Here is a 23,842-nt window from a genome sequence, read left to right as displayed (position 1 = left end):
GAAGTGCCCCTTAGACATAGATATGGATAGAAGCCGTTAAGATCCATGGGCCAGACACTGATCTGCCTCCAGAGCCTAATTTTAAATGAAGGGGGGGGGGGGGGGGATCACTGGTTTGTGGTTAAAAACAAAAAACAACCTGCATAACCCTTTTAATCTCTCGGTTTTATACTTGAGTCAATTAAAGTTTGAATTTAAATATCCCTCAAATTAATAATTGATTTTCCTTTTGACCATTGACTAAAATGTGTAATTTTTCAATTTGACTTTATGCATCAAAACAAAATGACATCATTAAATACTGTAGATCTTTTAACTCACCAAGGGGTAGTCATGGGATTCTCTGGTTGTCTCTAGGCTGTTCAAGTTTAGTAAGCTTTTGAGCAACGTCCCCTTAGACAAAATTGGCATACTAGTCACTAATAGTGATGAGTGAGCGTGCTCGCCACTACTCGTTACTCGCCAGAGTATCGCTATGCTCTGTGTACTCGGCGAGCATTTCCGGGATTATTCGACGGTAACTGGAGTCTCCACCCAGCAGTTTTGGTGGACTTTAGAGACCCAATCACGCTGCAGGGATTGTCTGCCAGGCCATGAAACACCGCAGCCATCTTTGTTGTGGTCGTGCAGAGATTGGCTTGGCCGCACAGCATCATCCAGAGTATGAGACCTGGTGCCACCCTGCTCACCGCATTCTGTTCCTGTTTCAGCGAGAGTAGGGAGAGCTGCTGCCGAGAGGGTCAGAATTGTGGTTTTTAGAGTTGGTGTAGGTCTGCAACTCTAACATCCACAACTCCTGAGAAACCAACAGTCCTTTTTAGGGCTAATTTGTGGGTCCCGATATTGCAGCGCTAGGCAGGCAGGGCACAGCATATCCACATCAGTGCAAGGCCTGCAGGCACTGTATGTGCATCCATTGCTCCCACTGCATCCTTCCCAAAGCTCCATAACAGACTGAGGGCCTGTTGAAAAATTAGTTTGTCAGGCATACGTAGCATAGTTGTGTGTGTGTGTGTGTGTGTGTGTGTGTGTGTGTGTGTGTGTGCTACCCTTGTGCTTTTTTTTTTTTTTTTTCCCTCTGATGGCTTTTAATTCACCTAAAAAGGCCTCATACGGTATATCTGTGCTCAAAGTTTGGTACTTAGAGGCCAGTGTACTTATTTTTTGGCTGTGATACCCAAATCCTATACAGTGCTATTTTACATAAATTTATTTAATAAAAAAAAAAAAATAAATAACCTGCGAGGTCAGGCTGAGGCCTGCTTGGTGTTTGGGTTTGAAAAATCGTAGATTTGCAGGCATACTGATCACATTATTTCACTTCTAATAAAGACATTTGTATTGAGCATTTGAAATAGTGCAGTAGTCCATTTAAAATGGGCAAGGATGCTGGGATGCTGATGGTGCATCCAGAGGACAAGGCCGTGGGCAACAACAAAGACCCACATCTTCTTGCTCGACCTTCCTGTCCCAGTTTCTGGGGGACTGCACCACACTAGTATTGAAGCCAGGGCAGTGTGAAACAGTTGTTGGTTGGATAGCGGATAATGCTTCGTCACTTAGCCACTTAGTCACTAACCACACCTTGTCTTCCACATGGTCAAGTCTGAGTGGCCGTGAGTGTGACCAGGATATTCCTCGCCCTGATCCTCCTTCTTTACTCGGACTCCCATGACAGCACGACGAGAGAGGGGATCCGCCCATTAGGAACAGGAAACCTACAGATACAAAAGGGCGGTACCTCTCCCTTGCCTCAGTTGTAAAACAAATTTTAGAATTCCTGCAAAAAGGCTTAGAGCTAGGTCTATCCACTAGTACTCTAAAGGTACAGGTCTCAGCCCTAGGGGCTCTATTCTCCTGTAACATCGCCAATAATTACTGGATCTCAAGGTTCATTAAGGCATCCAGTAGATCTAGACCCATTCAGAAAGATAGATCTATGCCTTGGGATCTCAACTTAGTCCTATCAGCATTGACTAAAGAGCCATTTGAACCTTTACAATCAGCTTCAATTAAGGCCCTATCCCTTAAGACAGCTTTTCTGGTAGCAATTACATCTGCCCGTAGAATAGGAGACATACAAGCTCTCTCCAGGGTATCCCCTTATACAGAGTTTCTACCAGACAGAGTAATCCTCAGACCGGACCCAGCCTATTTACCAAAAGTGTCATCACGGTTTCACAGGTCACAAGAGATAATTTTACCATCCTTCCTCCCTAATCCTGCTAACCCTAAGGAAGAACTACTCCATACATTAGACGTTAGGAGATGCCTGCTAGAATACATCTGTTACCGACACATGGAAGAAAGATGATGCATTATTTTTATCTTTCCAAAATCCTAGAAAGGGACTCCGGGTATCAAAATACACACTAGCAAAGTGGATTAGGGAGGCTATCTCTTTGGCTTATACTGCAGGTGGGGGTCCGGCTCCGCAGAATCTGAGGGCGCATTCCACCAGGGCCATGGCTACATCCTGGGCGGAAAAATCTGGAGTATCAATCGACCAGATATGTAAGGCAGCCACATGGTCATCCCCGTCCACCTTCTTTAAGCACTATAGGTTGGATTTGGGGGCTTCCTCTGATCTCACATTCGGGTTAAGGGTGCTACAAGCCATAGTCCCTCCCTAAGGTAGTTTTACATCTCTGTAATTCTCTCGTCGTGCTGTCATGGGAGTCCGAGTAAAGCATTAAGCTACTTACTGGTAGCGGCATTTCTCGGAGGCCCATGACAGCACCCTTAGTTCCCTCCCTATTCACGTGGGGGTTGCACTTCCTATAGATGTATAGATCTCACACATGATACCAGTTCCAAATATATAGCTGGAGATTTGTATATAATCTGTATATAATTTGTATATAGTGTATATTTTTTGTGCCACTAACCGCAGTAGTCCTCTCAAGACTCTGAAATACAACTGAGGCAAGGGAGAGGTACCGCCCTTCTGTATCTGTAGGTTTCCTGTTCCTAATGGGCGGATCCCCTCTCTCGTCGTGCTGTCATGGGCCTCAGAGAAATGCCGCTACCAGTAAGTAGCTTAATGCTTTCCCACCATGCCGAGTGCCCTGAGACAACTGATCCCACACTTGGACACTGAAGAGCTGTTCAGTTTTCCATTTCAAGATTCAGAAATCTCTGCCGGTCAACTTGAAGTGGGGAAAGATGAGATCGCATGTAGAGCTGCCCAAAGCTTTGACCAGCCCTGGTCACATGAAGGCGATGGTGGAAAGTGTCACAAGAGGAGGACGATGATGATGAGACACAATTGACAAAGTCAGGAGGAGCAGGGTGCGGATGTGGAAGACTAGGTGGTGGATGACTTGGTGACCCAACCTGGCAGGTGGACATGCATAGTGAGGACAGCAGCACAAATGGGAAGGAGGCATATCCCCCAACAGACAGGAAGCAGTGTGGTGGCCAAAGACAGAAGGCGTGCATCCATTCCCCGTAACACCAACATGAGTAAAGTTGCTATTCCACCTGTGAGATCTTCCAGAGTCTGGCTATCTTTTTAAAGACTCTGCCAATAACCCCAAACAGGCCATTTGCAGCACCTGCCATGCCCACATCAGCAGGGGTAGCAAAACAACCAGCCTGACCACCACCAGCATGATCAAGCACATGCAAGTAAAGCACCCGACTTTGCGGGCCAAACTCCAGGACCACTGCCTGCTGGTCACACCACTGCTTCTTCCACTGTTTTGCCTAGAAGCCAATCCCCCAGTATACTGTGCATGTGAAGATGCCTCTAGCCCTGCACCTGTTGTGGCACTGTCAAGCAGCACCATCAGCAAGCGCGTCCTTGTTCCAGCACAGCGTTCAATTGTCTATAGCCCAGTCTTAGAACGCAAAGGGAAATACCCAGCCAACGCCCCACAGTCCTGAATTCTAATATTTCTCTTCTGCTTGCACTAGAAATGCTGCCTTTTAGGCTTGTTGAGACAGGAGCCTTCCGCAACCTGATGGCGGCGGCCATCCCAAGGTACTCTGTCCCCAGTCGCCACTATTTCTCCTGGTGTGCCATACCGGTATTACACTAGCATGTGTCCCACAACATTAGCCATGCCCTCAACAATGCTGTTACCGGGAAAGTTCACCTAACCACGGACATGTGGACAAGTGCTTGTGGGCAGGGACTGTACATTTCAATGATGGCACACTGGGTTAACATAGTGGAAGCTGGGACCCAGTTGGACCTTGGGATGGAACACATCCTCCCCACTCCGAGGATTGCTGGCCCTACGTCAATCAGGGTTGCCCCCAGTCTACAGCTGCTCCTCCTTCTCCTCCGTTAGAAGCTGGAAGCACTGCCTCAGCCAAGCAGTAACTGGCTGTGCTGAAGCTAATCTGCATAGGTGACAAACCACACAATGCAGAAGAGTTGTGGACCGTGCTGAAAGCAGTCAGATGTTTGGATGACACCTCTGAACCTACAGCCAGGCATGGTCGTGTGACAATGGCTGTAAACTGGTGGCAGCTCTCAGGCAAGGTGAGCTCACATGTACCTTGCTTGCCCCATGTGCTTAACCTCGTGGTTCAATGTTTTCTGAAAAGCTACCCGGAGCTGCTGGATCTGCTAGTAAAAGTACACTGTCTGTCTAACCACTTTAGAAGGTCAGCCGCCCTTGCCGTGCTTCAGCAGCATTGTCAGCTTCCAGCTCACCGACTGGTGTGTAATGTCCCCACGCGCTGGAACTCTATGCTGCATATGTTGGAAAGGATTTGTGAGCAGAAGAGGGCCGTTTTTGACTACCAACATCAACAAGGCCATCGAATTTCAGGTCAGATTCCCCACAAGATTACAGACATCTGTAACATCCTCCAAAACTTTGAGGGCTGCACCAAGATGGTAAGCGGCGATGACTCCATAATTAGCATCACCATCCCGCTTCTCAGCATTCTGAAAAACTCTCTGCTCACAATCAGAGGATGTATTGCAGGCGGAGCACGAGGACATAGAACAAGGAAACATACATGGGGATTACACTCAGCCCAGCCTCATGTCTTCTCAACGTGGACTGGTAGGCAATGATGAGGAGGAACAGGAGCTACTTTCATGCGCTATAGACGGTACTACAAACACATGTGTATTAGCTTCTGTTCAGCGGGGATGGCCTGAGGGCAGGGAGGAGGACAGCACGGTCAGTCGTCCTGTTGGTGAGGACACGGAAGTCTTCTGTTAGAAGTCTGGCACACATGGCTGACTTTGTGTTGAGCTGCCTTTCATGTGACCCTCAGATTATCAAAATTTTGGGTGACACTCATTACTGGTTGGTGACACTTCTAGACCCACGCTACAAGAAGAACTTTCAATCTCTTCTGCCTGAGGTAGAGAGGTGTATTAAAATGTTGCAGTACCACAGGGCCCTTGTAGTAGAATTAGTTAGAAAATTCCCATGTGAGAACACTGGCAGCAGACGTCACTTTTTTTTTTGTACAACCAAGGACTCCAAGCGAGAGACAGAAGTACAATCCAGCTCAGGCAGGGGAACAATGGCCAAGTTCGGGACAGTTTTCTCAGACCCTCCCATCGTGGCGGCACAGAGGCAAGGGGTGCTGTCACAAGAAGTGCAATATTTGGGAAGATGGTGAGGGAGTACCTGGCAGATCGTACAAACGTCCTCCGCAATTCCTCTGTGCCTTTTAATTATTGGGTATCCAAGCTTGACACGTGGCATGAACTGGCTCTCTACGCCTGGGAGGTCCTGGCCTGCCCTGCTGCTAGCGTTCTGTCAGGGGGTTTTTAGTGCCACTGGTGGAATTATAACAGATAAGCGCATCTGCCTGTCAACTGAAAATGCTGACAGGCTGACTTATCAAAATGAACAAGGGCTGGATGGGGAAAGACTTCTGTGCACCACCAAGTGAAAACATCGAAACATAACCTCAAATACATTCTCTCTTGGGGAGGTGTATTCTCATGCACCTCTTAACAACCACACATGGGTATACGCTTCCAGATTTGGTCTGTTTGTTTTTATCCTCCTCCTTATCCTCATCCAGAGCCAGTATATCACCAGGGTGAACCTGGTCTGTATGGTGCATGTTGACCAAGGGTGCTGTGATGGAACTCTTGTCCTTTAAAAAAAAAAAAAAAACCATTGGGGTATTGGGCATGACATTTCTTTGGGTCGACTTCTTAACTGTCTCTTGCAATCTGTCCTGTACCTGCCACTAGATCACCAGGGTGAACGTGCTCAATACGGTTATAGGCCGTTGAAGTTTGGGCTAGGGGCATGTGATGGCACTAGTGTATTTTTAAAGAAGGTACCCCCATTGGGGAATTGTTTGGCAGATCATGCACTGCATTAAAAGTCTGAGTTAAGAATTAGGGCCAATGTAGTGGTGTGGGTCTGTTTCCTGAAATATCTCTTCCTTATCTCCATCATGACCAGGGTGCACGTGCTCAGTACTGTTATAGGCCGGTGATTTTTGGGCATATGGGCTGTGAAGGCACTATTTCATTTTGTAAAAACAGAACCCTACATTGGGTAATTGGGCATTACATTACATTGGGCCTACATCTTAACTGTCTCCTGCAATGTCTCTTGAATAACTGCCACTAGATCACCAGGGTGAACGTGCTTTGTACTGTTATAGGTTGAAGTTTGGTCAAGGAGGGCTGTGATGGCACTAGTCTATTTTTACGAAAGGTACCCCCCATTGGTGAAATCACATCCTTGTTGGAAAACGCTTAAAAACATTTGTGTACTTTAAGAGCTCCTTTTTTTTGCCTGGTGCGAACATTGGACACAGTTCACTTCATATAAATTTGATAAAGCAATGCTGTTAATTTGCCTCAGTAGTTTTTTAAAAATATAGCTTTGTCCACTAGATTTGTTTCTCAGCTAGCGAGCCTTAACCTTGTCTGCCACAACTGGAGAATATACAAATGGCGATTTGTAAACAAGATTGTCTGAATGCATTCAGTATACAGTATTTCAATCACATAGCTGCATTTCTTGTTAAACATTTAGAGATGTGACAGACAATGCTCATATTGACACAATCTTGATAAATGTTTGTTCACTTCACAAACGGTTCTAAGCCTCTGTCTGCTGTTTGTCACTGTAAAACATTAAGGTTTACTGAAACTATGCTGGTGGTGGTTTGATGTAAATCCTTGTGGCTTTTATTTTCTAGGGGTTTATGGCCCCTCGTCTGACTCCATGATATGTTTCATCCAACCTTGAAAAGTGGCCACTTGAAGGTGTGGGTGAAACGAGTTACTACATAGTGTTATTCACTATATGACCAGGGAAACATGACAAAGACCGATGCCAAAACTGGGGTACCGGTACATGTACAGTGTGCTGATACCTGCAAAATTGGGGACACACATGCAGTGTAGGTAATCTCCCAGGGGTTCTGTCTTGGTGTTGCTTCTCCGATATTCCAAACGGATGATGTTTAAAAGCCTCTTGGTGGTGATCTAACTATACTGTATGTAGTTAATCTTCATATATACCTAATCACTATATTTAATCCTTATATGTACTTATTAACCTGTGTATGTTAACACATACAAAAGTGTACACACTCACACTATTCAATCATACTATTCCTTGAATTTTGTAGTTTGCAATAAAAATGCCTTGTTTTGCAATTATTTGCCTTTTTTAAAGCCATATCTGAGCCTTAAGGTACCGTCACACTCGGCGACGCTGCAGCGATATAGACAACGAGCCGATCGCTGGAGCGTCGCTGTTTAGGTCGCTGTAGAGACGTCAAACACAGCAACTCCAGAACGATGCAGGAGCGATCCAGTGACGTAACTGCGACTCGCTTATCGTTCTCGCTGGTTGTTGGCTCCATGTAAAACGTTGCTGGCATCGTTGCTTTTGATGTCAAACATGACGATACATGCCGACCTGATGACAAAATAAAGTTCTGGACTTCTAGCTCCGACCAGCGATGGCACAGCGGGTTCCAGATCGCTGCTGCATGTCAAACACGAGATCGCTATCCAGGACGCTGCAACGCCACGGATCGTTGTCGGTCGTTCTCGTTGCAAAGTTGCTGAGTGTGACTGTACCTTAAGTGTTAAAATTGCACAATTTACAGGAGAATTTGGCAAAGAGGGAACCATCATACCATTAAAAAATGAGTGAATTTTCCTGGGTCCATCGAGTATGTGGGTTCCAAGGCCTAATGGGGTGCATATGAATTGGTAGCAGGGCAGGCCTTGAATTCAATGCAACACTTTTTCAGGAGTAAACCCCCTGGACATCTTATGACAGGGGTATTGTGGTGCGTCATAATTCTTGGCAGCCCATCCACTCACAGCATAGGCTACAACAGCTTAGGAGACACACTGTTTCACAATGGCCCTTTAAGAAGATTAATGCTGCCTGATGCACCAGTAAAAATAGGCTCTGTGATTTTTTAAGAGTCCCTCCCTCCTTCATAAATGAAACAAGATGGGTCTGCTTATGTGTCACACACCACATGGTCAGCTAGGGGTGTTAAATGTTACAATGACATTTCCCAGTGAATGCATTTGAAGTGGTTGAAAGCAATGTTAAAGTTGAAAAACGCTTCAACAACGCAGCGTCTGAACTAAGCCTAAGTGGGAGAGGAAATTTTCGGTCTGGAGTTAAATATTTGGCCTTACAGGCAAGTCATTAACCTGCAAAGGATGTACCTTGACATATTTCTAAGCAAAACCCTGTTTTGGTTTCGTTTTCATGTTTGTTTTTTGTGGCACCGGGAAAAATGGCATGAATCTCGGAAAAAATTAAGGCTGTGAACTAGGAGTCAGGAATGCTTCCAGGGGCGATCCCCATGATGTCCCTGTGTCATTTGAGCAGTGTTTCCATCATTTTCAGACGTTTGTAGACCTTAAAAGGACCCCCGCGGGGATCGTGGTAAAAATACTCGGGTTTCCCATAGACTTACATTGGACTCGTTGTTCTGGCCGAGTATTCAAATTTGCTCAACCTGAGCAACGAGCACCGGAGCATTTTAGTTCTCACCCATCACTAGTCACTAAATTAACATGTCTATAGAGCTTTATGGCCAAAAATGCAGTGGGAATAGAACTGTCCACTTATACAAAAACAACATAACCAACAGATGGCAAACTTGCATGTTAGAAGGTTAATTTTTTTTTTTTCTTTTAATTTGACATGTGCATGGCAGGTGAAAATGCTTTAAAAGAAAAACCCTCAGAGACCTTGACTTGTCAACGTGCATTTGTTCCATGTCGGGATGGAAAAGAGTGTGTGGCTGTAGAATTTATTTGTGATGGTGAAGAAGATTGCTTCGATGGATCTGATGAGCAAAATTGCAGAAGCTATTGTAACAAAGCAGGTAACAGATGCTTGGGGAAGTTTTTTATTAAAGCTTATTTTGCTATATACATTAATACCCAGTATTTTCCAATCTATGCATACTTATCAAAACACAGTACAAAGTTTGATTATTTTTGTTTTTTACAATATTTTTGAACACTAGCTTTAGAACTACAATGCAACAATTGGAACTAAATTGCATCAATCGAATAGAAGATTTTAATATAAGGTCATTAAATTGACAGGCTGTGTCCATGAGTTTTTCAATTTGATGCTGTTTGTTTGTTTGCTGCATCAACCCAGTCTTGCAATCTCAGCAGAGTGGATGGGATTTATAGAAATCTGATGCCCAGGTGCTTTCTTTACTCAGCATAAACTGACCTGTGGGGTGTTTCAGAGCTGCAAAATTACAATTTCTCTTGGTTATGTGGAGTTTTATCTGCAGATTTTCTCCATAGACTTGCATTTGTTGCAGATAATCTGCAGGTACAAAAAAAAATGTAATCCGCACATGACTGTATGTAGTGGTTCCTAATGGCCAAATAACAGGCAGTATTAATAATACAGCTGTTTTGTTTCACATGACACGAACACACAAAAACCACAGCGATAAATGCAATGAAGAAATGCGGGTAATACAGAAAATTTTGCATAGTCAAGTGCATTAAAAGCTCAATGTGGAAGCATTGCCTAAAAAGGTCTAGAATAGTGGCATTTGGATGGTCCATGAGCAGTTTACAAAAACTCTAACTCAAAGTAAAGCATGATCCGTGCAGTGTTGGACTGGAGTGTCAAGGGCCAACCCGTATCCAACTCCAGGGCACTACTTTTCACCTACATGCAAATGTGACTATTGTCAATCACAAATTTATATAATAATGAACTGGGTAGTTTAATAAATGAGTAAGATGCTGCTTTGGTCTGTACATAGGGATTCAAGTATATTGTGTCAATTACTGCTCATATAAGAGGGTGGTGGCCCACTCCTGCACAGCGGCCCACCAGAGGATTCTCCTGTGGACCAGCCCAAGCCTGCTTGCACATATCGCTCAGTAAGACCTTGGTCTTACAAATTGTAAAGCGGCTATGCACGTCAGTGTTGCTAGACCATATGGCTGTCACAAATAGAAGAAATGATGCTTGGCCATATTTGAAGAATATACCAATCACGGATAAGACAGAAAGGTCTGTTAAAGATTTGTGCTCATATTTTATTTTTTTAGGATTGTTTCAATGTATAACCGGTAACAAATGTATTGAAGATCGGTATCACTGCGATGGTGTGCGCCACTGCCTTGATGGCTCTGATGAGGAGAAATGCTGGAGTCCCTCAGAGACCTGTGCCATGCGCTGTGATAGAAACACTCGTTGTATTCCTCAGAGCTTTATATGTGATGGAAAACAAGACTGCTTTGATGAGACAGATGAGCAAGTCTGTGGTAAGCTTATTTATTTTTTTAACTTCCATCCAATGTATGCAAACTCTCAGTATATACCGTACAGTTAACTCCAGAGTAATAATCCACAAATCCTCCAACTAAAGTGGTCTTCTCTTGCTTTGACTGTACATCCACTACTCATCTGCGCAAAATGTAATATCTACAGCTGACCATTTGCAGAGCACCCTTTCCACCCCCCATTTGTACTGTAATGATGCCCCCTCCTTGTCCTCCAGTAACAGTATATCCCCAAATAAAATTATATACAGCAGTGTTCCCAATAAATGTAATGCTTATTGCCTTTTGTATATGATTACAATTGAATTTCCCCCACACTTGTGATGTACCTCTTAGCCTCAGATAACATAATAGGCCCCATGCATTAACAATATCCTCATAATGTGGACCTTATGGAGTACTAATGCTTGCACTAGTTAAAAAATCTCAACTGAACCCACTCCCATGCTAAGCAGGTTGTTCTTTCACCTTCTGCTGGACCAGTACCTGCCCCATACTTGCTGTACAGCTTCAGGCTCATTGGAGACCCGAAGCTGCAAAGCATGTTGCCATTCTCTGCAGTTGCAGGCTTCTGATTGTTGTATGGAATGACTCTTGTTATCCATTGACTATTTTGTTCAAGTTGTCGTTTTTTTGTTTTTTTAACAGGCTTCTGATTGGCCTGTGACTGAAGTGTGGGAAAGGAAGCCAGTGGCTCTCTAATCCACAATGGTTTTTAACTGGTAGTTCACCTGATGGACTCTATCCATAGTTGCGGTCGCATTCCCTGTGATGGCGATTATTTTCCTTATTTTGTGGATGTAGACTCTCGCAATCCTTTCTCTCATCATGTAATTACAAACAAACTGTTAAGAACATGGCTCTGTAGGGGCCATATCTGCCCTTCCAGGACTCCTGGTTCTTCATGCTGAAAATAGCACTTGATAACATTGTCCTGCTGCAAAATGAGTTTGCATCCAATGACCCAAAGATTGAACTAATTGGGTGCTGTTGGTGTTGGAGGCAGAGCAAGGGTTAACGTGGGGTTTACTTTAACATATCTACTCGGAGGAAAAAATGGAAAACTGCATAATTGAACAAGTGGTTTGGAACTCTGGGTAGATGGGTGTAGGGTATAAGATGGAAAGCTCAAGAATGGCAAAACTTATCAGTCCGACTTCAGAACGCAGTTTGAGTGGTGATTGTTGGCACCAAGACTTTGGTGCATAAGGGGTCCAGTGTAGTCCTGGAGGAGATGGCGTACTGGATCCTGGCGGCAGCAGGGAATCCTTGTTGTCCGATCGGCGGGGTCTAGGAGCGGTGAGCAGGAAAGAACACTGTCCTTTGCCTTGTTAGTCCAGTGATAATAATTGGTTGAAAGCAGGTGTAAAGAGAAACCACTCACGGCAACTTCCCCGATGATACGTGCACGTGTCAATGTCCTGACTGCAGGACTTGTCACTCATGGTCAATGCTGTCACACGAGGCCAAATACGTCTTTGTCGGCAGTGTCTGGTTACAGCTCTCAGACCAGTGTTACTGTGGCCTGCTTTGTCCAACAGTAGGAGCCCTGACATTGCCCTCCTGTGCGTTTTCGCTCTGACTTCCCACACTCTGCAGCTCTTTTAAGTTGGCTGTGCCCCCTACACCCAAGTGCAAAGGTCAGTTCGGGGTCTTATGCTTTCCCCTGTGCAACCTGGGTGACAGCCCTGATAGTTCCAGATCCGTCACGGAGTAGGTATGCCTGATCCGGGTGTTCTCCTTACATTGGCTCTAAGAATGGGCAATATTAAGGATGATGGATGCGCTGGTTTGGCAATCTCTATATGAAGATGACCATTAATGCTATAAGTGGGACCAAGCTGCACCTATCTTCTCTGTAGAAATCTGGTCAGAAGTGGTCGTTGAAAAGTTGTGACCAAAAACCTTTAACATGAAACAAATGTCCAGGCCAACAAAGTGACTTTTGTGAAGAGGTGCACTGGACTGAGTCAAAACTTGATATTTGTCTGTAACAGAAAATTTGTCGTAGAAGGGCAAGTCTGCTGTAAAAAGAGGAAGCATGACTTGGATTGCGTGCAAATTTGGGGTTGCTAATGGCATTTTGGCAAAGATTAATGGTTAATGCTAGGAAATGCATGTAAATGCATATACTTCATTCATTAAATAGGAGCAAACCATGTACAATCCTGATTTTAATTTATTCAGCAGGACAGCAACGCCAAAAAATGTCTTTAAGAATTATTCTTGGCTTAAAGAACCAGGAGTCCTGGAAGTGATTTTTCTATGGGCTCTAGAGCTCTGAACGAACCTTGAATCCATTTGGGTTTGTATAAAGATGCAGAAGTGTTTGCAGAAACCTACATCCACAGAAGATCTGTAGCTAAAACTACCAACCGGCCAAGTTCCTTCAAAAACTGAGTGCAACGGTGACAAGAAGAATTGATGCTCTCATGTTATGAAGGCAATGGGGATGGGCGTAACTCAAATATTGATTTACATTTCTTTTGTTCATTCACTTAGTTTATTTTCCAATTAAAATGTAAACAGTTTTTGTTAGACTTTTTTTTACTTTGCACCATTTTTCCATACCTGCATAAGACTTCAGCTGTTATACAGTTTGTGTGATATATTCTGGGAAATTCAGCAGAGGTTTGGACCTAAAACCTCACAGGCAACAGTAAGCTTCATTTGAGGGTAAATATATGACCATAATCTGATTTTACTTCCAGTGCCTAAGGAGTGTAGCAGGGGCAAGTTCCAATGTACAAGTGGACAATGTGTTCCCTACAGTATGCACTGTGATGGAGACAACGATTGTGATGATCACTCAGATGAACTAAACTGCATAATCTCTAAACCTGCACATTGTCAAAATGGGGATTTCAGGTGTCAAAGTGGTGAATGTATCTTAAAAGAATGGAAATGCGATGATACCAAAGACTGTAAGGATGGAAGTGATGAAAAGGTAAAAATAGACGATATACTAAACCCTCACACTGCTTCAGTCTTTCCTTGTGCACTGAACCCACATTACAATGCAAGTGAAAGGAGTTGAAACCTTCCTTTGTGTGCATTTTATAGCAGATGGCCTTTCAGTGTTGCATATTTAATACAGTACAATAAATGATTAACTGTTAAAGGGGACATCCACTTCTCGGACAATCACTCTTGCATTACAATTTTCCTTAACATGGAATGAAAAAACCTTTTTTTTTTTTGGCATCGGCATCATCCTCACATCAGTGCAAGGTCTTCTGGCTCCCGCGGCCTGCATGACGTTATGTCACACGAGCCCTGCAGCCGTGACTGCTAATGGACCGAATCACACTCCTTCCTTTGGACAAAACTGGCATCCAGAAGTCCATGGGCAGGGTGTTTGGTAGGTCTCACCTCCAATATAGCACAGTGCTTCCACCCAAATCTTATCGGGAGCGGTAATGGGATGCCGGAGGGTCTTCCACTTCAACCAGGGGTTGACTCCTATCAACATTCTGTATACAATCACAAGAGGAGGTTGGGACAGTTTAACATATTTATTTATATAGTGGAGAAATAGTGACCTATTGTTACTTGCTATCTACAAGTACAAAAGCAATATAGGGCTTTGCGATTAACCTGAATACTTCCACTTTGGCTGAAGCAATGGAAAAAACACAATTCAGTGTTGAAATGGCTGCTGCGGGTGATGGTGTGATGGAAGTCTGCTAGTGCATGTAAAGCCATAGGAGCAAGATGTCCCTCAACGGCTGGTTCAATTAGAACTATGTTAAACTACAAGTCCCAACAATGTTCCCTTATAGATGGCTCTTGTGGTCTCACTGGGGTCAATTATAAAAGTCCCAGCAAGCTATGCCCTCAATGAGGCAGTTCGGCAGTCACACAGGGTTCCAGCCATGAACTGCAGGATTCAGTTGCTTAGGGGTGCAAGGCAGTTTTTCTTCATGGGACGCCAGGAGGAGATGGGCAGCTTGCCCGGAATGTAGTGGTGCAGCTCCAAAGCTCTGTCCTCACATGGAGCTGCAAAACATAGTAACATAGTAACATAGTTAGTAAGGCCGAAAAAAGACATTTGTCCATCCAGTTCAGCCTATATTCCATCATAATAAATACCCAGATCTACGTCCTTCTACAGAACCTAATAATTGTATGATACAATATTGTTCTGCTCCAGTAAGACATCCAGGTCTCTCTTGAACCCCTCGACTGAGTTCGCCATCACCACCTCCTCAGGCAAGCAATTCCAGATTCTCACTGCCCTAACAGTAAAGAATCCTCTTCTATGTTGGTGGAAAAACCTTCTCTCCTCCAGACGCAAAGAATGCCCCCTTGTGCCCGTCACCTTCCTTGGTATAAACAGATCCTCAGCGAGATATTTGTATTGTCCCCTTATATACTTATACATGGTTATTAGATCGCCCCTCAGTCGTCTTTTTTCTAGACTAAATAATCCTAATTTCGCTAATCTATCTGGGTATTGTAGTTCTCCCATCCCCTTTATTAATTTTGTTGCCCTCCTTTGTACTCTCTCTAGTTCCATTATATCCTTCCTGAGCACCGGTGCCCAAAACTGGACACAGTACTCCATGTGCGGTCTAACTAGGGATTTGTACAGAGGCAGTATAATGCTCTCATCATGTGTATCCAGACCTCTTTTAATGCACCCCATGATCCTGTTTGCCTTGGCAGCTGCTGCCTGGCACTGGCTGCTCCAGGTAAGTTTATCATTAACTAGGATCCCCAAGTCCTTCTCCCTGTCAGATTTACCCAGTGGTTTCCCGTTCAGTGTGTAATGGTGATATTGATTCCCTCTTCCCATGTGTATAACCTTACATTTATCATTGTTAAACCTCATCTGCCACCTTTCAGCCCAAGTTTCCAACTTATCCAGATCCATCTGTAGCAGAATACTATCTTCTCTTGTATTAACTGCTTTACATAGTTTTGTATCATCTGCAAATATCGATATTTTACTGTGTAAACCTTCTACCAGATCATTAATGAATATGTTGAAGAGAACAGGTCCCAATACTGACCCCTGCGGTACCCCACTGGTCACAGCGACCCAGTTAGAGACTATACCATTTATAACCACCCTCTGCTTTCTATCACTAAGCCAGTTACTAACCCATTTACACACATTTTCCCCCAGACCAAGCATTCTCATTTTGTGTACCAACCTCTTGTGCGGCACGGTATCAAACGCTTTGGAAAAATCGAGATATACCACGTCCAATGACTCACCGTGGTCCAGTCTATAGCTTACCTCTTCATAAAAACTGATTAGATTGGTTTGACAGGAGCGATTTCTCATAAACCCATGCTGATATGGAGTTAAACAGTTATTCTCATTGAGATAATCCAGAATAACATCCCTCAGAAACCCTTCAAATATTTTACCAACAATAGAGGTTAGACTTACTGGCCTATAATTTCCAGGTTCACTTTTAGAGCCCTTTTTGAATATTGGCACCACATTTGCTATGCGCCAGTCCTGCGGAACAGACCCTGTCGCTATAGAGTCACTAAAAATAAGAAATAATGGTTTATCTATTACATTACTTAGTTCTCTTAGTACTCGTGGGTGTATGCCATCCGGACCCGGAGATTTATCTATTTTAATCTTATTTAGCCGGTTTCGCACCTCTTCTTGGGTTAGATTGGTGACCCTTAATATAGGGTTTTCATTGTTTCCGACGATCAGTCGGACTCGGCACACTGCTCTTTCTGGATCACTGCGGTCTCCTCTAGTAATGGCGGCAACCCTCATGTTCTGTTAAGGTCTCCTCCTCCCTTCTCCAGCTTGCTCAGTCAATCAGTCCTGTCCTCTCCTGTTCTTCCTCCTTACCAAAGCAAATTTTCAAAACCTGATCCTGTCAATCGACTGGATCAGAATAAAGAACAAGAATTTTATACACTTTCATAAGTGTTTTTTTTTTTTCTGCAAGAAATTAAATATGCGAGACTTATTAAAACCAATGACTGTTCCCACTTTGACCTGCTGTTGAGATGGGCTGTTTCACAGATTAATAGTTAATATAAGTGGTAACTGAAAAATAGATATGTGGCAATGTGTTTAAATATGTACTGTGTATTCACTAGATCTTGAAAGACCACAGCACAAAGATCTTGGAAAAATTAAGTGTGGATTTATTACTGTGTTGAGCCGAAACATCGCACACAATGAGCCTTTCCCAAGCTTTAGAGTGGCTCGTTGCTGGGCCTAAATGTCGCCTGCACTCACAAGCGATAAGTAATCCAGTTTTTCAGTGTTTCGATGCCCCTGGGGTCTTCATATCTGTAGGTGACTCTCGGCATTGTTGCACTTTTTCTGCCACTATGTGCGTGGAATACTGGTTGATAGCTGATGGTGAGCTGCCTTCAATATATGTAATCTTTAATTCTGTCTTCAGGACTGTCATTTAGAGAAGGTACCTTGTGAAAAGCAACAATGGTCTTGTGCTGGTGAAAAGCAATGTATCCCATCTTTTTGGAAATGTGATGGAAAAAAGGACTGTGAAGATGGCAGCGATGAAGTTGGATGTAAGTTGTTTTGTGCAACAAAATAGTGACTGTTTTTTTTTGTGTAAAGTATAAAATTGTTTCTAAAACTATCAAGAGGTTGATATATTGGGTTGTGCCAAAGACCTATGTAAAAAGGAAAAATATTTTCCCAGAGGTTTTATATATATAGATATGTGTTTAGCAGAACATGACTAACCTCTTGCTGCCCTAGACACCGAGCCACAATATTATCTTCAGGAGCCCACTGCTTCTATGTGCAGCACCCCAGAAATCTGGTTGTTGCAGTAACGTCGCTCTGCCACTAAGGGGAGTGATGGTACGTCTGATGGCACTAAAGGAGTTCTTCTGACCAGGTATCGCCAGCACACATTACACTTCACACTCCGGCCACTAGGGGGAGAAAAAGGTTTTATTTATTAGGCCATTCCTCACACTGGTAAAACTAGGGGTTGGATAGGAAGTTAGCCAGAAGCTGACTGGGTTGGATTCAGGCAACATCCCGTGGCAGGGGGTGTTGCAGGGAGAAGATTCAGGGGGGGCCCTGTCAGGCGTGGGAACCTGGCAGGTACCTAGCGACGAGAAAAGAACGTTACGGAACCGCACCTGCACACCCCGCGGCGGTATCCTAAGAAAGACACGAAGCGAAGGATATTGTGGACAGTGAGAAACGAGATCAAGCACAAAGAGCCAGTAGGAGTCGTGCCCGGAGAGCGGCAACATCCGACTGAGGCGCGTGGCCGGAAGACCGAGGAAGTAGCACTCTATGCCTTACTTCAAACTCCGCAGGACAGTTAATTATAGGTTGGCTGTCTACCTTACATCTCCTAAGCAGACATAGGGGGCAACGCGTGTAGAGGGGCATCTCTAGGGTCCCGGAAGAACTCCGAGCCTACCCGTCAAATGGGTACGTCCTAGCCATAACATACCTGGGGGACGGAGAACTGGAACGAATTAGAAAGAACGAGAATAGAAGTTGTGAGGACTATCCTGAATGCTCAGCAGGGAAGCACTACAACACACAGGCGCTAGTGGTAGGCACTGATTTCCACTTGCAAAGAGAACTCTGGATGTGCCTTCGGACCGGCCGGTCGCAGACAGCCTTGTTAACTGTGCTCTGGATTGAGGATCCTGAAGTCTTCAGTAAAGAGACTGCAACCCTGTATCCTCGTTATTGTCAGCACCTCACACCATCACCATTTACCTTACTGGGAAGCCCTGGGGACATACTTCACCTGTGGGAAGGTTTACCATCTAGCTGCCATCACATCACCCCAGTGGACCCCAAGCAGCGTCGGTCACCCTAACCGAATACCACAGGTGGCGTCACAAAACCTTGACAGACTCCTATCACCTTTCGTTGGACGCCCCTTAGCAGGGTCACAGACCGGGTCCAGCCACCGTGACATCCCCAGAACTGAGCCAGCAGAGGACCGGTATCGAGTAACCCGCGGCCCTGCGTCTGGGGGCGCTCCATATGCATCCTGGCTTCCCATTTGTTGGTGCAGTGTGCTCCTGCGTAGTAATAGTTTACTGAACAAAATGCTGACCAGTTCGCTTTAAGCTACACTCGGGTTGATGCAGTTATACTGAATAAAATACCTGGGTTGATTAAATCCATCTTGTGGTGGTTTATTCTTTGTAGTTTTCAGTGCTTCGGGGTGGCTTGTGGTGCTCTGCTTACATATTCATCCTTATAGCATATGACAAGTAACTGATCCCTCAGTGATCTGCCCCCTATCTTACATAATGCGTATAATATTGTGGGCTTAGGAAAACTTGCATCCAGCCAAATTTTGGGCAGGAGCTATATGGCTGCTTGCATCTATCATTTTGCTCAATGTAGAGAAAAAAAAATTCTAAGCCCACAATGATATGCAGTATGTAAAATTGTGGGCAGATCACTGAAGGATCGGTGATCTGTCCTAAATCATACTGATGAATACCTACGTGGAGCACCACATGAAGGCCGCCCGAAGCACGAGCAGATCATTATTAATCTTTAGTCTTTAGTTAAACAACCATCTTTAGTTTTAACTAAACCACAAGACGGATTTCATCAACTGAGGTATCCTTTTACTCCGGATAATGGCGCCGACCTGACACTGGCTTTACTTGGCAATATCCTGATGACCAGTTTGCTTCAAGTTTGCAGTATGATGGCACTCTAATGCTGCAGCATGGCAGGACATGTGGACACTAAAGCTGGACAGATCATGTGATCCAGCCATCTTTAGGCCCGTTCAGTCCTCTGAGTATGTAAATACTTAGCGTGCTCTTCTAGACTGCAGAGGTGGCTGGTAACCTAGCCCATAAACATAATGAAAAAATCATCATTTTTAAAATGCTTCATAATTTTAACTATTATTCTCGAGAAATAACTTTCATCAGTTTTTCTCTATTTTAAGCTGTTAACCCGTTAATTGAGGAAATTTTCATTTTTGCACCCTAATTATTTTCCTCCCTCTTCAAAGAGCTGTAACTTTATTTCCCACTGACAAAGCAAAGTGAGGGCTTGTTTGTGAGAATACTTGTACTTCTGCATGACCCCATCCATTTTACCATATGGTGTTCTGGAAAATGGGTAGGAGGGGGGAGGAATACACCCTGCATTTCCATATGTCTTGTTTCAATTTTTTTTAATTTTTATACAGAAGGTTAAAAAAAGAAAAAAAAACTCGTTCCCATACAATTAGGCTATGTTCACACGTTCCTGATTTCCCTGCTGTTTTTTCTGCACTAAAAACCGCAGCTCTTGGCAGAAAACGCAGGTCCTTTTTTTGGTGCCTTTTTTGGTGCGTTTTTTTGATGCGTTTTTTTGGTGCGTTATTTTTATGCAGTTTTCTATGCAGAGTCTGTGTTTTCTAGGAAGTTTTTTTTTTTAGGGTTAAAATGGCTGAAAATACCCGAACCCTACCCCTAACCCTACCCGAAAAAAAATTCTTTATTTTGTTGTTGTCCCTACCTATGGGGGTGACAAAGGGGGGGGGGGGGGGGGGGTCATTTACTATTTTTTTTATTTTGATCACTGAGAGGTTATATCTCAGTGATCAAAATGCACTTTGGAACAAATCGGCCGGCCGGCAGATTCGGCGGGCGCACTGCGCATGCGCCTGCCATTTTGCAAGAAGAGAAGCCGGACGGACACCGGGAGGCCGGGTAAGTATAAGGGGGGGAGATGAGGGCACGGGGGGGGGGGGCGTCTGAGCACGGGGGGTGGCATCGGAGCATGGGGGGGGGGTGGGATTGGGGCACGGGGGGGCAGCCACACTGCAGCGGTTCTGCACCACAAACCGCAGAAAACCCGCAGATATTTTTTTCATCTGCGGGTTTGACCTCACAATGGAGGTCTATGGGTGCAGAACCGCTGCAGTTCCGCAAAAAGAAGTGACATGGTACTTCTTTTTTACCGCGGCTATTCAGCGCAGCTTTTTTTGCGATTTTCCGCAATGTGGGCACAGCAGTTCCTGTTTTCCATAGGGTACATTGTAATGTACCCTGCATGGAAAACGGCTGCGGACCCGCAGCGGGAAAATCGCGGCAGTTCCGCATTAAAAAAAGGATGGTGTGAACATGGCCTTAATGGTTTTCTTGTTTTGGAAACCCTTGGTTGCAGTTTTCTTTTTGGAAAGACGAACTTATACTCTCCTGGTCCAGTACTGGGGCTCTGCGTCTGTTTGATTGTCTGCAGCGCAGACACAATATAGACCACGCTGCAGCAAACTACTGAGATAAGCGCCTCTTGCCTGAGTCGATGCCTCTACCTATAAGCTGATTCCTTTCTTCTCTGATCTCCCCTAGGCTAAGAAGACCAATAAATCTAAACATAAAGAGTGTGCTTTGTGCACGCAGCCCTTGCCGGACACATATCCTAAGAGGCTGTGTCAGTCCTGTATAAGTCAGACCTTACAGGATGAGGCGGCTGTTACAGCCACAAGTATTAGAGCCATAATACGGCAAGAAATACAGTCTCTGGGATCAGGGTCCATAAAAAAACAGAAATACTATGGGGTGCCCAGACGCTAAAGGAGTCAAATCTGCTGAAGATATTATGTTTGCAGGTCTGGGTCATAAAAAAAGACTAGCGTTTCCAGTAGTTTCTGCCATCAAGGACCTGGTAAAGAAAGAGTGGGACAAACAGGGGAAGGGGTTTCTCCCGTCCTCTTCTAAGAGGCGTTACCCCTTTAGCGATGAGGACTTAGCAGTATGGTCTAAAGTCCCAAAAGTGGATGCAGCTGTGGCATCCACCTCGAAACAGTCATCTCTTCCTGTGGAAGATGCAGGAATCTTGCTAGATCCCTTAGACCGCAAAACAGAGGCTCTCCTGAAAAGATCCTGGGAGACGAATACAGGAGCTTTCAAACCGGCCATATCAGGCACGTGCACAGCCAGGTCCCTATTAGTCTGGGTAGACCAACTGGAGCAACAAGTAAGAGGCAAGGTCTCAAGAGATAAAATCCTCCAAGCTTTGCCACTGATTAAAAGTGCCACGGCATTCTTAGCTGACGCTTCAGCGGACTCCCTCCGTTTAGCAGCGAGGTCAGCAGGTCTGGTCAATGCAGCTCGGCGTGCCCTTTGGCTCAAAGGATGGAAGGGAGATGCTCAGTCAAAAACTAGACTATGTTCAATCCCATGCCAGGGTGAGTTCTTGTTCGGGAAGGTCCTAGATGACCTACTTAACAAAGCTGGAGAGAGAAGGAAAGGCTTCCCTAAACAGTTTCTTCCTTCTTACAGGAGAGCGTTTAGAAGACGGCCATTTAACAGGAGGAGGCCATACGAGCCACAAAAAGATCGCTGGGAATCAAGACACCAAGCCGAAAGGTGCCGTATATAGTAACCCCGAAACATCTAGGCGGGGGCGATACTATCAGTAATGAAATACCAGTTGGTGGCAGACTGAAGTTTTTTTATCATAAATGGGAAGAGATAACATCAAATCAGTGGATTCTCAGTCTAATAAAAACTGGACTAAGACTAGATTTCTGTAAATTACCACAGGATAACTTTGTAGTAACATTAAGAGCGCCGGAACAACAAGAAGCACTTCAATTAGAAATTCTGAGCCTTTTGGCTAAGAATGTTCTCATCGAAGTACCATACAGTCAGAAAGGGAGGGGATTTTATTCCCCTTTATTTCTGGTTCCGAAACCAGATGGTACTTTTCGTACTATAATTAATCTAAGAAAATTAAATTCCTTTTTGCATGGGCATACCTTTAAGATGGAATCAATAAGATCAACCATAAAACTTTTGTTTCCTAGGTGCTTTATGGCAGGGCTGGATCTAAAGGATGCATATTATCTTCCAATCCATGCAGACCACCAACAATATCTCAGGGTGGCGATAAACCTGCAAGGCCGGGTCCGTCACTTCCAGTCCATGCCATTCGGCCTTTCTATGGCTCCTCGAATTTTCACGAAAGTCATGCTAGAGGTGATGGCCTATCTACGTCATCAGGACACGCTGATTGTGCCCTATTTGGACGATTTCCTAATAATTGGTAATTCAGCATCTCAGTGTGAAGAACGCTTATCTAATACCATTTCATCGTTACAGGCTCTAGGCTGGATTGTAAACTTCAAAAAATCAAGGCTGCTTCCAGAAACTCTTCAGTCCTTCCTAGGACTACTCTTGGACTCTGTAAGTCAAAAATGTCTCTTACCAGAAGACAAAAAATCAATCAATTTCAAAAATCATTACAGCAAGATCTAGTCCTCGTATGTCTCTTAGAGAGGCCATGTCTCTCCTAGGTTCACTCTCCTCCTGCATTCCGGCGGTTCAATGGGCCCAATACCATACTAGGGCTCTACAACACCAGATACTCCATGCCCAGTCATATTGCCAGGAGCATCTAAATTCAAAAATTACCTTATCTGATAACGTGCTTCAATCACTTCTTTGGTGGTTGAATAAAGACCATTTGTCCAGAGGAGTCTCATGGACAATTAGATCCTCTAAATTACTCGCTACTGACGCAGGCCCAGAAGGGTGGGGAGCCCATCTAGACCAAAATATAGCCCAAGGTCGCTGGAATGCTTTAGAGATTCAGCAGTCTTCCAACTGGAAAGAACTAAATGCAGTATATTATGCTTTGAAATTTTTTCTTCCCCAGCTTCGTGGTTCTCATGTCAAGATCCAATCAGACGACACAACTGTCGTCGCATATTTAAATCGGCAAGGCGGAACACGATCGGGAAGTCTGTGTTCAGCGGCAGAAATATTCGATCTAGCAGAACCCAATTTCCTTTCTCTCATGGCTGTCCATATCAGAGGAATAGAAAACTTAAGAGCCGACTTCCTAAGTCGTCACATGCTCCGCCAGGGAGAATGGACCCTCAATCCTCGCATATTCAAAAACATAGTGGACATATGGGGTCTTCCGCAGATAGACTTGTTTGCAACCAGGAGCAACAGGCAGGTACCAATGTTTGCTTCCCTGAGTCTGGCAGATCATCCAGATATAGTAGACTCTCTCCAGTATCCTTGGAATTACGATCTAGCCTACGCCTTCCCACCAATGATGCTAATCCCATTGGTGGTCAAGAAAATAAGAGAAGAAAAATCGAGGGTGGTTCTGATAGCTCCATT

General features: G+C 44.5%; 1 protein-coding gene across 1 annotated transcript in view; it reads left to right on the top strand.

The window, feature by feature from the left end:
• Positions 1-23,842, top strand: part of LOC138648973 (low-density lipoprotein receptor-like) — an 85,347-nt gene that overhangs the window by 2,261 nt on the left and 59,244 nt on the right. Inside the window, exons 3-6 of the mRNA XM_069739035.1 lie at positions 9,145-9,315; positions 10,520-10,735; positions 13,465-13,700; positions 17,146-17,275. Of these exons, the coding sequence (XP_069595136.1) occupies positions 9,145-9,315; positions 10,520-10,735; positions 13,465-13,700; positions 17,146-17,275 (753 nt within the window). The remainder of the gene's footprint in view (positions 1-9,144; positions 9,316-10,519; positions 10,736-13,464; positions 13,701-17,145; positions 17,276-23,842) is intronic.

This window comes from Ranitomeya imitator, chromosome 1 (assembly GCF_032444005.1).
Source record: "Ranitomeya imitator isolate aRanImi1 chromosome 1, aRanImi1.pri, whole genome shotgun sequence".
Lineage (NCBI taxonomy): Eukaryota > Metazoa > Chordata > Amphibia > Anura > Dendrobatidae > Ranitomeya > Ranitomeya imitator.
This window is presented reverse-complemented; position numbering and strand designations above follow the sequence as displayed.